Source organism: Mytilus californianus, unplaced genomic scaffold (genome assembly GCF_021869535.1).
Source record: "Mytilus californianus isolate M0D057914Y unplaced genomic scaffold, xbMytCali1.0.p SCAF_13, whole genome shotgun sequence".
Lineage (NCBI taxonomy): Eukaryota > Metazoa > Mollusca > Bivalvia > Mytilida > Mytilidae > Mytilus > Mytilus californianus.
The window spans coordinates 32,298,690-32,312,856 of record NW_026262615.1 but is presented as its reverse complement, the minus strand read 5'-3'; the positions used below and the strand labels follow the sequence as shown (position 1 = coordinate 32,312,856).

General features: G+C 31.6%; 1 protein-coding gene across 7 annotated transcripts in view; it reads left to right on the top strand.

Annotated features, from left to right (window-relative positions):
* Nucleotides 1-2,999: 2,999 nt before the first annotated feature.
* Nucleotides 3,000-14,167, top strand: part of LOC127723515 (neurocan core protein-like) — a 49,744-nt gene continuing 38,576 nt past the window's right edge. For all 7 annotated transcript variants that reach the window (XM_052230153.1, XM_052230155.1, XM_052230150.1 and 4 more), the window contains exon 1: nucleotides 3,000-3,525. In XM_052230153.1, coding sequence (XP_052086113.1) covers nucleotides 3,069-3,525 — 457 coding nt within the window. In that variant the 5' untranslated portion in view covers nucleotides 3,000-3,068. The remainder of the gene's footprint in view (nucleotides 3,526-14,167) is intronic.

Here is a 14,167-nt window from a genome sequence, read left to right as displayed (position 1 = left end):
GTCTTTAACTAATTGGTTTTGATTTCCTCTTGGTATCTGTTCCCCTTTTCAATATTAATTAGAGCAGCCAATACATTCTAAGTGTGCATTCTTGATTTTGTTTTTTGTAGTAATAGTATATTATTCAGCTGCTTTGCAATTTACCTTTTAATATATTATAATTGTTTTAAGTATTTTTTTAAAAGAAAGGCGAATGATACCCAATGGATAATCAATCACATGATTCCATGGCAAAAAAACGAATTACGATCAAAAGACAAACAACAGCAATTAAAGCGCTGTTCCTTTAAATTTGCTTGTTGTGTGTTTTATGTTGTGTATGTACTGAATTTGTGTCATGGATGGATACCCGATAACCTTTGTTTTTCTATTATATTAACGGAGTGTGTCTCTCGTGTTGTGTGGAGGCCATAGAAAGTTTCCACTTGCTGAAGGGCACACAATACAGTTACAGGGGAGATACTGACATCGCTAACGTTAAATGTTTTTTTTCGCGACGTCAAACTGTGACATTCGGGAAGAAAATGCATTTCTAATGATAAGCTTGAAAACAAGTGCATTGAACCCTATTTTTTAAATTAACACGTGTCTTGATTATGTATGAAGATTATTTGTACCAATGTTTATGAAAGATATCACCGATGGAATTTTTTTCAAATAGATTAATATGCAACAAAACATGCTGATATTTGTCTAAAATTATGAAAAATTAATGAAAATAAATTATTTTCTAAGAATTGTTGCACAAATTTAGAGCATAGTTGTGTAAAAAGATATTCCAAATGTTTTACAACAATTCTTTTGTGTTAATCTTTTGAAACAAAAAAGTTACATATGTCTATCCAATGGATAGGAATATCCGAGAAACCGAAATTTTGAGTAAATGTCTTAAATTTCGACCCCATTTATCTCTAAAAGTATCACATGAAGTTATATTTTTTGCTACATATTTGAATTCACTAGGTCAAAAATCAAAACTGTATCATATGCCCTTAAGGTGTATGCTTTTCTGTTTATTTTTTTTAAGTTATGGTGTATTTATTCTTGAAATTACTTCTCTTATGTGTGCCACATCCTTCTTTCACTTTAAGACAAGTTTTTGTACTAAAATTTTGTAGGACGCACACCATTATATTTTAGGCCCCCATCATTTTATATGTCAATTGTTTCTATTTTCAAGCATTTATTGGATGGAGCGGTCTATTTGCCGTTATCTACACATCAGACGGTACTGGTGACCATTACTTTGGATATATCAAATCTGGTATCTGAGAAACGGTCATAATACATGTATGTCCTCCTTTTTAATGATTCATACATTTTTGTATTTTTCAAAATTATCAGTCAAAAGGTGACCAAAATATATTCTACATAGTTTGATGTTTACACCTATGCGAAGGAACTATTTTGTTTTAAATTTGTACTACTTTCCAGTATGTTCTATTTGACCGGGCCTGATTTGGTTTTGTTACATATTACAAAGTCTACCCGAATTATTTTGCAAATAATTCTGCTCAAAAGAAAGGCAAAAGATACCAAAGGGATATTCAAACTCATTAGTCGAAAATATACTGACAACGCCATGGCTTAAAAAGAAAAAAAAAAAACCAGACAAACAATAGTACAAAAAACACAACAACGAATTAGCAACACGAACGCCACCAAAAAAATGGGGGTGATCTCAGGTGCTCCGGAATGGTAAGCAGATCCTGCTCCACATGTGACACTTGTCGTGTTGCTTATGTACATTGTAAGTACAAACCTGGTGATAAGTCTAATTCGGTAGGTCACATTCCTGGAAAAGTGGACAGAATTGTATTTACGACATTAGGAACATATCTGTCGTCATCTGTGAAACAGTTATTTCATAACGATAAACGAACTGGTGATGGCGTCCGTAAAATCTACGAAGTGATGATTTCAAACTCACCACTTGGAACTCTTGGTTTAATAGCTTCCTTGTGAGCAGAAATCAGGAAAATCGTGATAGATAATACAAACCCTGGAATAGTGTATCAAGAAGTAAAATCACAAAAATACTGAACTCCGAGGAAAATTCAAAAAGGAAAGTCCCTAATCAAATGACAAAATCAAAAGCTCAAACTTAGAGATATATACTCCGCATGCAGGTGCTGCTGGAATGTTGCTACATAGAAGTGGAAAGTTCACAACTGGGAAGATGAAATCATCTCTTTTGTCGTCAAGTTTTGTTTTCAACAGACTCTCATTGTCAATTTTTAGATGTAAGTCAAGCTATGAGGCAGACTTAACTGTATCTGTTGTCTCATTTTCAATGGAATAAATGCGTGTGCTAAGGGCCGTCTTAAACTCGCAGTGAGACGAAAGTTGTTTTGCTTATTGTCGAAGGCCTCACTGTGACTTTGAGATAAAGAATAGCAATAAAAGCGCTGTTCCTTTGATTTTGTGTGTTTTTGATGTTCATATACTGATTTTGTGTCATGGATGGTTGCCACATATCCTTTGTTTTTCAATAGCAATATACAAATCACAACATAGAAAACTAAAGACTGAGCAAGATTAACCACAACAGAAACAAAGGGTGATCTCAGATGCTCTGGAAGGGTGAGTTTTACTGTGCGCTAATTATAATCCATTATACAAATTAGAAAAAAAAAAGGTGGATTGTTCGTATTTATAGCATCTTACACATTGCTACTTGGTGTAGTGTAACCATGGTAAACAGAAATCTATATTTTACTTTTATAAAGGTATTTGTTGAAACAAACCCATTTTAACTGTTATTTTATTTAACATCGCCATAACTTTAATGATAATTTTAAGTGTTCTCAGTACGTGCGAGTGTTTCAAGGATGATCTTTAACAATAGAGACGTCCTTCAATAATTGTTAAGTAATTTCTACTTAATTTTAATTTGATTATTAGAGGGTGTCGAGTGTTCAGATTCATGCAACTTGTTAGCCAATCGTATGGTATATTTTCTCCTTTATAGTCATAATCTTATCTCCGGTTCATTTTGACCCAGGCAGTTTTGTTTTCTACGTGTTTTTGAAATTTAGAATACTTATTTACAAGCAGACGTTTTTGAAATGGAATTTAAGGTAATAGTGATATTACCTTTTCTGTCATGTATCTGCAACGGTAATGTGTTTGGTCCTAGTACACACAGTTCTGTGGAGGCGGACAAAAAGGAGACGGGAATCACATGCATACAATCGGACATTAATGTTTTGAAAGAAGATATGCATGAACTAGTTAAAAGAGTATTTAGTAACGAAAACGACATTTCATTACTTAAAAGAGAAAATCAGTATCTGACAAATGAACTTGAAAACAAAAGGCGGCAATTTTCATGCGAAATCAACGTGTTACATGAAAACACTAACGAGCATCAACGAGCCTTGAACAACACTAACACGGAGATTAATCACCTTTTGTCTTCATTTAATGAAACAATAGAAAAACTGTGGAATGGTGTCGATAAGTTAGAAGAGTTAGAAAGGCAAAGGTCTGAGGAAAACATTACAGAATGTATTGACAAATCAGGTATGCATCGTTATACATGTTATAAATTTGTAGGCTAGCATGATAAAATGGAGAGCTTTAAATAATCATTCATAAAGTAAAAAACAAGACATACTTAGATAGGACATAACAATCTGAATCCACATATAATAAAACTACTAGCGTAGATCTAGATTGCAATAAAAACTGCCATTTCAACCAACCAGCGTTATTTATCAAATTGGTCTGCGTTTTAAGAAATGTATTTGACAACTTTCATTCTTATAAACAAAATAATAAGTGTTTTCCGCATAGAATCATAATTGATTTGCTATACATTACAATCTTAAATTAATACGTTTTTCTGTCAGTGCTGAGTCTTTTTGGAGTATTCGTGAAAAGGCTTGGATCCTAATCTCTGATCGACACCAAGCAGAGATTAGACAAGGGTCAAAAGCTATTACGAAAAAGTATTGCATAAATAACAAAAATCAGCATGCAGCAGGGACGGTTTGCCTTACTAAGTAAATTTTCACGTGCGGCGTTGTTCAGGAGATAAAAAAAGGTTTTATTTTTTAACATGCACTTCATGAGTTTCAAATATATGGAGTATTTTCAAGCAAGGACACACCTTTGGCCCTAGTAGGAAATATTTTTACATTTTAACATTTAAATTAAGAAATTATTTTCAAAATGGCAATTGTTTTGTATTAAATCTATTAGATCCGTATATTATTATTTTTGTAAGCTTGTTTGGATGTTTCTGCAAGGAAATTCTAAGCAATTATGGTCTTAAAAGCTGCCTTTTTTTATATCATTCATAATGCTACACAATCAAGACAAGGACGATTAAAGAAATAATACAAGTTTGCAGATATAAGCATTTAATACTGGTTCTCTGTAACAATTTAAACTCTTATATAGGGAGTGTGGCACGCATGGTCATGGAATTTCTTCAAACTTCACACACTTACTAGTCTTGATGAAACAAACAAAAAATGGCAAAATTTTGGTTGCTAAGCATATCGGTTGCCATAGCAACCGACGACCAGTTTTACCTCTTCTGAATATCTATGATTTTAAGCTGAAAAAGGCTATTTTCAGCATAATTTTTCCTGATAAATAATTAAGAGAATGAATATTGTTTTATGATTTTATTAAATATATGCATTTTATTAATGTAATTTAATAACTGATATTTTGATATTTCATTTCAATCATAATCACATATACCCCCCTTTTTATGTGGTTTGCATTAGGTAAAAAATACCCTTTTAAGGTCATTTTTGAATGCTCACCATAATTGTTTGCGGACACCTGAGTTAAAGTCAACCATGAATTCATAAATATCATAGTCTTATCTTATCAATGATGCGAAAAAGTAATGGGGAAGTATGTCTCAATATTTTGTTACCATGGATACAAAATGCTTAGTTTTCATTTTTTCAGAAATTTGTTTTTTTTTTGAAAATTAAAAAAAAAAATGTTTTAAAACATAATTCTGCAGTCAGAAAAAAATAAATAAATATACAATATGTAGAAATTATTGTAATCATCAAAATTTTCAACATATTCATATATAACGGTATTATAGTTTTAACTCTATTGCTATGGAAACAATTTCATTTTGATACACAAGTTTAAAACAATTTTGAAAAAGTTTCAGTTAGTTTCTTAAATGTGCACAAAAGTAGGAAAACTAAAACACTTATTAAGTTTCACTGTATACAAACATGTGTATATATAAATGATTTTGCTAGTATAGTATTTCGATAATGGTGTTACCACTTGAAGGAAACAAACACAATTTCTCTATTCTGGATAAAAGTGCTGATTATAAAGAAATTTGCGTCTGTTTTCATGATCATGAAAAATATACAAAAAAAAAACAATTACTCAATCTAGAAAAAAACAAATAAAATCATTTAAAAAATTACATATTCAAATGTACAATATTTGCCATTGAATGTGTTGTCATGGAAACAAGTAGTTCATTTGCAAAAATACGGATAAGTACTATTTTTTACAAATGCGTTTTAATGAACTTCGATACATATAACAATGAATGTATACAGTTTTGCTTACATAAGCAGGTTTTCTTGTATTTGAGAAAGATCAAAAATATTCCAGGCATTATTAGTGATAGTGTTGCCATAGAAACAACAAATTACATGTATATGCATAAACTTGGAAAACACTTGAAAATAGACTAAATCTCTCATACAAAAACTCTCTTCTGTAAATTTTCAATTTAATGCAGTGTCAAAGAATGATGGCTTTTACAAGTCAGGCCATCAACTAGTATTCAAATGCTGTAGTGAAGATTAAAGATCAAAGTGCCACTTGGTGTTGACAGTTTGGAATTTTAGCTACTAGCTGCTAACTATTTATACATAAGATTAAGAAGATACAATCAGAACATTGAAAGTTCAAGAAAGGCCAAAGATTTTGTAAAAATGAAATGATCGATTAGTTATGGTTTGCTTTGTGTCCAGTGTCAAATATCTCATGCATATTTCAGAAGAGAACAAAATCAATAAATTTAATAGGAACATTGTTGGTCCAGTGCTAGTTTACTGACCCAAAATTATTTAAAGGCAATAATTTGATACACTAAAATACAATAATAATGTAGAACAAAAAGAGACAGACGTTGGTCCTCTAAGTAAATGATAATTGACAATCTAACTTTTCTTTCTATAAAGGAAAAATACATATAATACGAGCTGTTTATTTTTCTTATTCATTATTAAACTCAATGTTGAAATGGCAAAGCATGTAACGCTATACGTTTTGAATAATGTTGTATTATTGGATGATGAGTATCTACATGAAGATCATTTTTGAGGTGAAGTTGAAAAAAATAGACAATTTCAAAAAGGTCCGGCAATATCGGTAGGCTGGGATGAAGGCGGACAATTTGAAATATCACTGGAAATCGGGATCAATTGGACAAGGACAGAAATTTCAATAGGTCAACTTGGGTATCCCTAAAAAGAATTAACACAAGGGTTCTTTAGCAAACAAAGGGCGTAACCAACAATGGCGGGTACTGTCGGCCGTTGACCCGATGGTCCCTGCTATCCATCCGACACATTTCTTGTTTGCCTATCTGGCCGGGAGGAATTTTCGAGATTTTCCAAAAAGATTCGTTTCCATACGAGGACCCGCGGAAAATCTGTCAGATGGTGGCTGCGGGTCTTAAAACGAGCAGTGGGGGGAAGTATACCATCTGGACAATTTTCATATAAGGGGACCCACTGAATGCCTCAAGTGATGGCCCGCTACATTTATGCTTCAGTGATTCCATATGAAATCAACCAAATATTTCCAATAAATAAGGAGGGGACGGGCCCTCAGGGCCCCTGGGTCCGCCTATGGTAGCACTATCTTAACATTAGTATTAGGCATTGGATTATTGAAATTTGAGAAAATAACAATTATCTTTATGGATTTTTAGCAGCAAATTAAAAAATATTGACGATAAATTATGATAACTCTTTACTGTGAAAGGGTAACTTTAAAAGAATTATATACATTTACATATAATTTGATTTTCACTGAACATGTTGAAAGCCCATTACAGAAAGATGTTTCTCAAAATTAGAATATTGTCTTTCTTTTAACAAAAAAAAAATTAGATTTTACTTTGAAACAGGACTCAATGTTTATAACATATAATACATGTGACTTTTTGTCCTTGTCTTTTTGTCTGTGACTTTCTGTCCTATATTCGGACCGTTATCATGACCAGGAAAAATGACTTTATACCTATTTATATGTAATAGGTTTTGCATCAAATTTATAGAAACACTTAGATTGAACCATTAATTTTATCAAATAAGAAAATATAAAATGCTTTTCAAACATATTAGCAAACGATAAATGTATTGACTTTCGAGAACATTTGGCATACCTCAAGTTAAGTCGTTGAATATGTTTACTTATATTTTATTAAAATATTTTAAACTACCAAGATATCGTGCATGCAGGGGCTCGGGCATACCTCAAGTAGTCCGCGAAATGTTTAATTTTTTTATGAAAATATTTAAAACATCCAAGATATCCTACACAAGTCTAGGGCATGCCTTAAGTTGTACGTGGAAATAATTATTTACTGTTATGAAAATATTAAAAAACAATTATATTGGATTTATGAACTTACATGTATTTTTGGCCTACTTCACACCTTTTGTGTGTTACTTTATATTTGTGATCAAACGTGTTAAATTATAACCGGTAATATACAACATAATTTACAACACAGTAAAATACAATATACTACTCAATACCATAAACAGTTTAAATAACCTGGTGCCCGTCACAGTACCCTAAACTGTTTTTCCCAGTTTTTTTTTATTATTTGATAAAGACTTTACCATTCAATCTTAATGTTTTTTTTATATAAATTTTAAGCAAATCCTATAAGATATAAATAAGTATTAGGTAGTACAACGATCAGGACACAGTCAACGTTGGTAGGTCAATTTTTTTTTACCCAAAAACATATATTTTCCCCCCTTTTTTTAATGATATAAAATAACACAGAAATTTTCATCGGTTAGGTCATTGCTGTTGTTGGTCAGGTCATTGTTAACGTTAGAAGGGTCACGTTTTCCGAATTTTTCGGAATTTTTGTATATTTTTTTGTATATTTTTTCATATAGTTATATATTAGATGATCAAATTTTATTATATTTCAAATTTAACATAAATCCTTTAAGAAATAAAAAAGTAACGAACATTTTCATTTGGTCCTGTCATTGTCAGCGTTGGTCAGGTCACGTTTTATGAAGATTTAAAAGTTTTCCATATTTTTTCTTATATTTATGTATTAAATGGACTTAATTTATAGCAATTCAAATTTGACAAATTTTTTAAGAAATAAAAAAAGTTATTAGCATTTTCGTTTTGGTCCAGTCATTAGTGTAACCCGTCAAAGGGAGATAATTCGTATTGTGAGGAATATTGCACAATGACCATTTTTTAGAAATTAATTTCAGATGTTTCTAGGAAGATTCCCCATAACTTTTTTTGATTTTTGATAAAAACAAGGCTGAAATTAATTGTTTTTGTGTTTCTTTTTAATAGATGTAGCCGCATAATTTCACAACACTACACCAAAATATTGTATTTATCTCAAAATTCCCAACTTTCTCCGCTGTTACCATGGTAACTAACCAATATATATATATATCGGTTGGCATTATTTTTCTGACTAGGCTAATAGGATATACATATCAGCCAATTTTCAGAAAGATCGGTGACTATGTGTGCCGAAAAAGTTTAAGTGGTTACAGAGAATGAGTATTAAATACGGATGTGCTTGTCCAACAATTTGACCTTCGTCAATGGTATAGTACTGGTCAGCATCAGCATGAAAAATTCAACAGAAGTCAGAAAATCCAACATTGTCATTTAACTGTCCGGACGCTAGTACATAATGGTACACAATTTCCGGTATTGATGGAAACTCATCAAAGATTCCGGGCTTATAATTTGTGATATGCAGTGTAAACGTTGTACGGAAGAATTAACGCACGGACGATTTATAAATTTGTTCTCTTATTTAATTCAGGTATTAAGGCGGTATACTTTTTTTATGAGTTGTCTGAATTTCTTGAATAGCAACTGTATATTAGATTTTGAAAAATAGTTATATAATGGTGAAATAAGTTATTTGTAAAATTGATACATGTATATATCTTTTGACAACAATGTGAAAGCCAGTGGGCCATTCTTTTATCCACATCTTTTACAGACATCAAGATTTCTTCATATTAAGTAATTCTACCATTTCAAATGTCATAGTCATCGTAGCAGTTTTGAACTTTTAAAGGCGTATAGTTATGTTTTTCATTATAGAAATAAGAAGATAAGCATAGTTCATAGTACCAAAATCATATATGCACACGCAATGCATTGTACGATCAGGTAAACTTGTTAAAGAGAGGCGAAAGATACCAAAGAGACATTCAAACTCATAAGTCGAAAATAACCTCTCCACAGTGACCAAATGACACAGAAATTAACAACTATAGGTCACCGTACGGCTTATGTATGTCTAACATGAGTTGGTATGATGAAAAACATATTGAAAATGAGATGAGAAAAAATGTCCAACTAGCTTAAAACAACTGCTAGATTAACAAGTTATCATTTAATTTCTAACTTGGTTTGTCTCATGTTACATGACATCAATATTTGCAATTGGATGTGAAAACAACAAATTTGTTAATTTTTTATAACGATAAACTACATATTCAAAACGTCTTTCATGACTTTCAAAAGTACGCATGCTTTTCAGTAATTGCGATGGTTTTTTTTTTACTCTTTATTTTTGTTTGTTACTTATTAAAACGTTGATTAGTATTGTTTTGTATTTTTGTTAGTCCACTTAACGATTACAAGAGAGAGGTTTAAGATTTTCCCCCAAATAGTTTAACCTGTTATTTGCCTTCCTAATGTAAAGAACTTGGTTGATGAATGTTTTTTATTATATCTATTTTGTTTGCTTCAAATGTGGAAAATTGTAGTTTATTGCAATCTTTGATAGTATCTGTTAAGTTCATTCACAACGTTTTAAGATACGAGGCTATTCAGATACATCTTATTAAACATATGTCTTTTGATTTAGACTGTACGTTGGACGTCTTAAGGAAAACATCATATTTCTTATATTTTTTATGTTTAGTAACCCCGTTGCATATATTTTTGAAAACACTGGGTACCACGAATACTATGTCATTTCTGCCGAAGGATACTCCACGGCTGTACATGTTTTCTACATAGGGAGGAACTACGACAATATTCTCATTACATAGAAATAGGTATGAATCGATTCCGTTATTAAAGGGATTTGATCTCCCAAATTCTGTAATAACTAAAGATAGAAAAGAAAGAAAAGGTGTGTACATTTATACATCCGTTCCAATCGTGTTATGCCCCTTTCAATGGTATAGGGATGCAAGTGATTGATACTTAGCAATTTCCAAGCAAGTGTAATCAAAAAATTTTATTGTGTAAGAATAAGAAGAGGTGGTATCATTGCCAATGAGACAACTCTCCACCAGAGACCAAATGAAATAGAAGTTAACAACTGTAGGTCACCGTACGGCCTTCAACAATGAACAAAACCCATACCGCATAGTCAGCTATAAAAGGCCTCGAAATGACAAATGAATGTCGTACAAATAAACGTTTTGTCTTATCTAATGCTTTCCATAATTTTATTCAGACTGTACTGTGTAAAGACCATGTAACAACACAAAATATAAAAAAATATGGAAATGAGGAATGACTTCGAATAAAACACATATTCACCAAAGACCAAGAAAGTTAACAGCTACTATTGATATAACGTTTCTAAACACATGTTTTTATTTATTAATTCAAATCTATTGACGTTTGTATTCGTTCTTTTTTTTTTTTATTTATCAATCCATTTTTTAATTGGAAATATTCGGGGACGACAATAAAATTGCATAAAGGTATTAAAAACGGTTTATCTCATATTTGATTAATGTTAACACAGTTATTACGCGATCCACCAGCCAGCAATTTATAAGAGGTCAAGTTCCGCTGAATTGATGAACAAAATGGATTCGGTTTGCACAGTGATGGTTCTTCTACCATAAGCATAGACAATTACCCTCAATTTCTTTATTCAAAATATTCTACTAAAGAAGTGACAAAATCGAAGGTTGACAAAAATAACACATAACCAACTACGGGAAATATTTCACTCAAACAGATTGTATCACTCCAAATACTTTAAAATGACTGTCACCAATAGAGCAAATATTCTTCTGTAAGTGAGTTGCAATTAATGGCAAAAACATTTTCCTTAACGTTTGACATATTTTGGTGGATTTGCAATCAATTTTTACAGAGATGCTTAACTTTAGAATGCTAAGGTAACCGCCAACCCAGTAGTTATTACTTCATCAGATTTCTATAAAAATTATTTAAACAAAGATGCTAAAAAAGATGTTAAAAAGATGTTCACCCTCTAATAGAACTAATAAAACTAACTTTCAAAGGTATTTTATCTGGATAAACATTAGTGGATGAAATTCTATTCTCATTCTTACTGTCTCAACCCAATAGCAACATGTTTTCGCAGTCTTAGTTCTTAAGATACTATAATAGTCGTTCAATCTGCACTTTTACAAATTGTGTCATATTCCCGATTCTAGCATTTTAACTGAGTTGCGGGTGATGCATGCATAGCACATGTAGCAAGAGACGTCACCCATGCCGACGTACCCGGTCTTGCTTCTTATAGAGTTCATAAAAGCCCCTCAAAGAGTGTGTGTCATCTTTTTTTTCCTACTTAATCAATATATGATACTTGAACATAAGTACTCTACTGTTGCCTGTGTTTTACTTCATCTTAAGAAGTTGGTCAAAATTATATTGTCAGTAATTGTTTGACATACCGTAGTTTGATTAAGATATCACGTGGACTATTTTTACTGTCGATTGACACGTTTTTAATCTTGTTTTTGAGAATAAGTTGCAACGATGTTAATCTAGTTTTATTGTTTTTTTTTATAAGACAATTGATATATAATTGTATTTCTTAACGGATTCATTGTCTGCTATATCAATTTACTTTTTCCGAAAAAAATGAGGGGAGGTCGAATACATGCTATCAAACTAGCCACCTTGATTCTAACAACACATACAAATATGAAAAAGTAAATACACTAGAGATGTACATTTTTCTATATCTATGCACTTAAGGACCATGTCCAGAGGTATCACTTTCGATTTATTTGTATTCTTAACTTTGATCACAACAAGGAAGTAGAAAAAGGAAATCAAGAGACAACTTACAGGGGGAAACACCGAATTATTATCAGTGAAGTGATTGACATACAATCTTCCACTTATTCTCTTATTTCTTCTTTAGCTATAGGTTACCACTAGAGAGGCCCTTGAAATTGATTTCGATTAATCATCAACATCTTCCTTCAATTGCGTTTATAAAACTTTTGTAATCATCCTCGTTATTTGCTGTCATGTAGAAGGGGGTTGAATTTATTTATCTTTATGCGAATGATGCTGTAGGGTGATTAAGGCAAACCAAGTTCTAGTTCGACATATTGGAAAGTTAAAACTACAGGATATCATACTATCAATACTGACTAAAAAAATTTGTTTTAAACATATATATGCCTTTTAAATAAACTTCATATAGAAACTGAGTTTTAGATTAAAATAATGCATGTGGTATGTCTTTTGTTCATTTCTAAAGGCCGTACGGTGACCTATAGTTGTTAACTTCTATGTCAGTTCGTCTCTGGTAGATAGTTGTCTCATTGACAATCATACCACATTGTCTTTATATTATATATGTTCCCAAGTCCCGGCAAAATTCCTGTAACGGTATGTTTGCAAACTTATTTGAGACCAGTCTAGTTTATTTGTAAATTCAAGATCACCGATATCTGACTTGATGATATTGTTTCGTAAAATAATCAAGATTTCTCAAAATGTTCTGCCAAAATTTACCCAAAGGAACTTACTTCAAATAAATCAGATATCAACAGCAATAAATGTCCTTTTTCAGATTTAGATATTTCAGCTTTGAAAGAGAAATCATAAACTAAAAAGGCAGGATTTTTTTTTTTTTTTGGGACAATGTTGTTCCTTTGGTCCCATCTTACGGTAATAATATATACAACTAGATATAAGAAGATGTGGTTTGAGTGCCAATGAGACAACTCTCCATCCAAGTCACAATTTGTAAAAGTAAACCATTATCGGTCAAAATACGGCCTTCAAAACGGAGCCTTGGCTCACACCGAACAGCAAGCTATAAAGGGCCCCAAAAATGATTAGTGTAAAACCATTCAAACAGGAAAACCAACTGTCTACTCTACATAAAAAACGAGAAACGAGAAACACTTATAAACCACATCAACAAACGACAACCACTGAACATCAGGTTCCTGACTTAGGACAGGTGCAAACAAATGCAGCGGGTTTTAACGTTTTAATAGGCGCCAACTTTCACCCTACCTGAAACAATAGTGTAACATCACAACATAGTACGACACACTATAAAATATCAATTGAAATGGCTTAACTCAATCAAAAGACATATTAACAAAACAAGTGAACATACACTGAACGAATAAATTTGATCTATGACGCAATGTAAATACAAAATTAATAAAACAAGGGGTTAGATTTTATTTGTAAGGTATACATGCAGTACGGAAATAATTTTTACAAAATAAATAATTTTTATTGTTCCTAGTACGAGAACAAAAGTGAAAATATCGTCATACTAAACACTTAGCAAAGGTGGTATATATTAAAAATAGTGAGACTAGATATAACACTGAATAAGTAATCATTAAATTACAAAAATGCATTACAAATTGTATCAACAGGTCAAATAATCACGAAAGTACGATTTGAGAGTACTTGCAGTTACTGAAAGCTAGTTAAAAGGCAATAACAATTAATAATAAAAAATCATGCATCAGAGACTAAAATCAACTAAAATACTTCCCAAGGATTTAACGTCATTGACATTTAAAGAAGACATGACTTGTGCAATGCCAAAATAAAAGTATCGACAGGCAGTAGGATAGTTAGGAGTTAACCCGTTAATAAATAATAAATATGTATAATGTAATATATAGATAGAGTAATCTCTATATAGAAA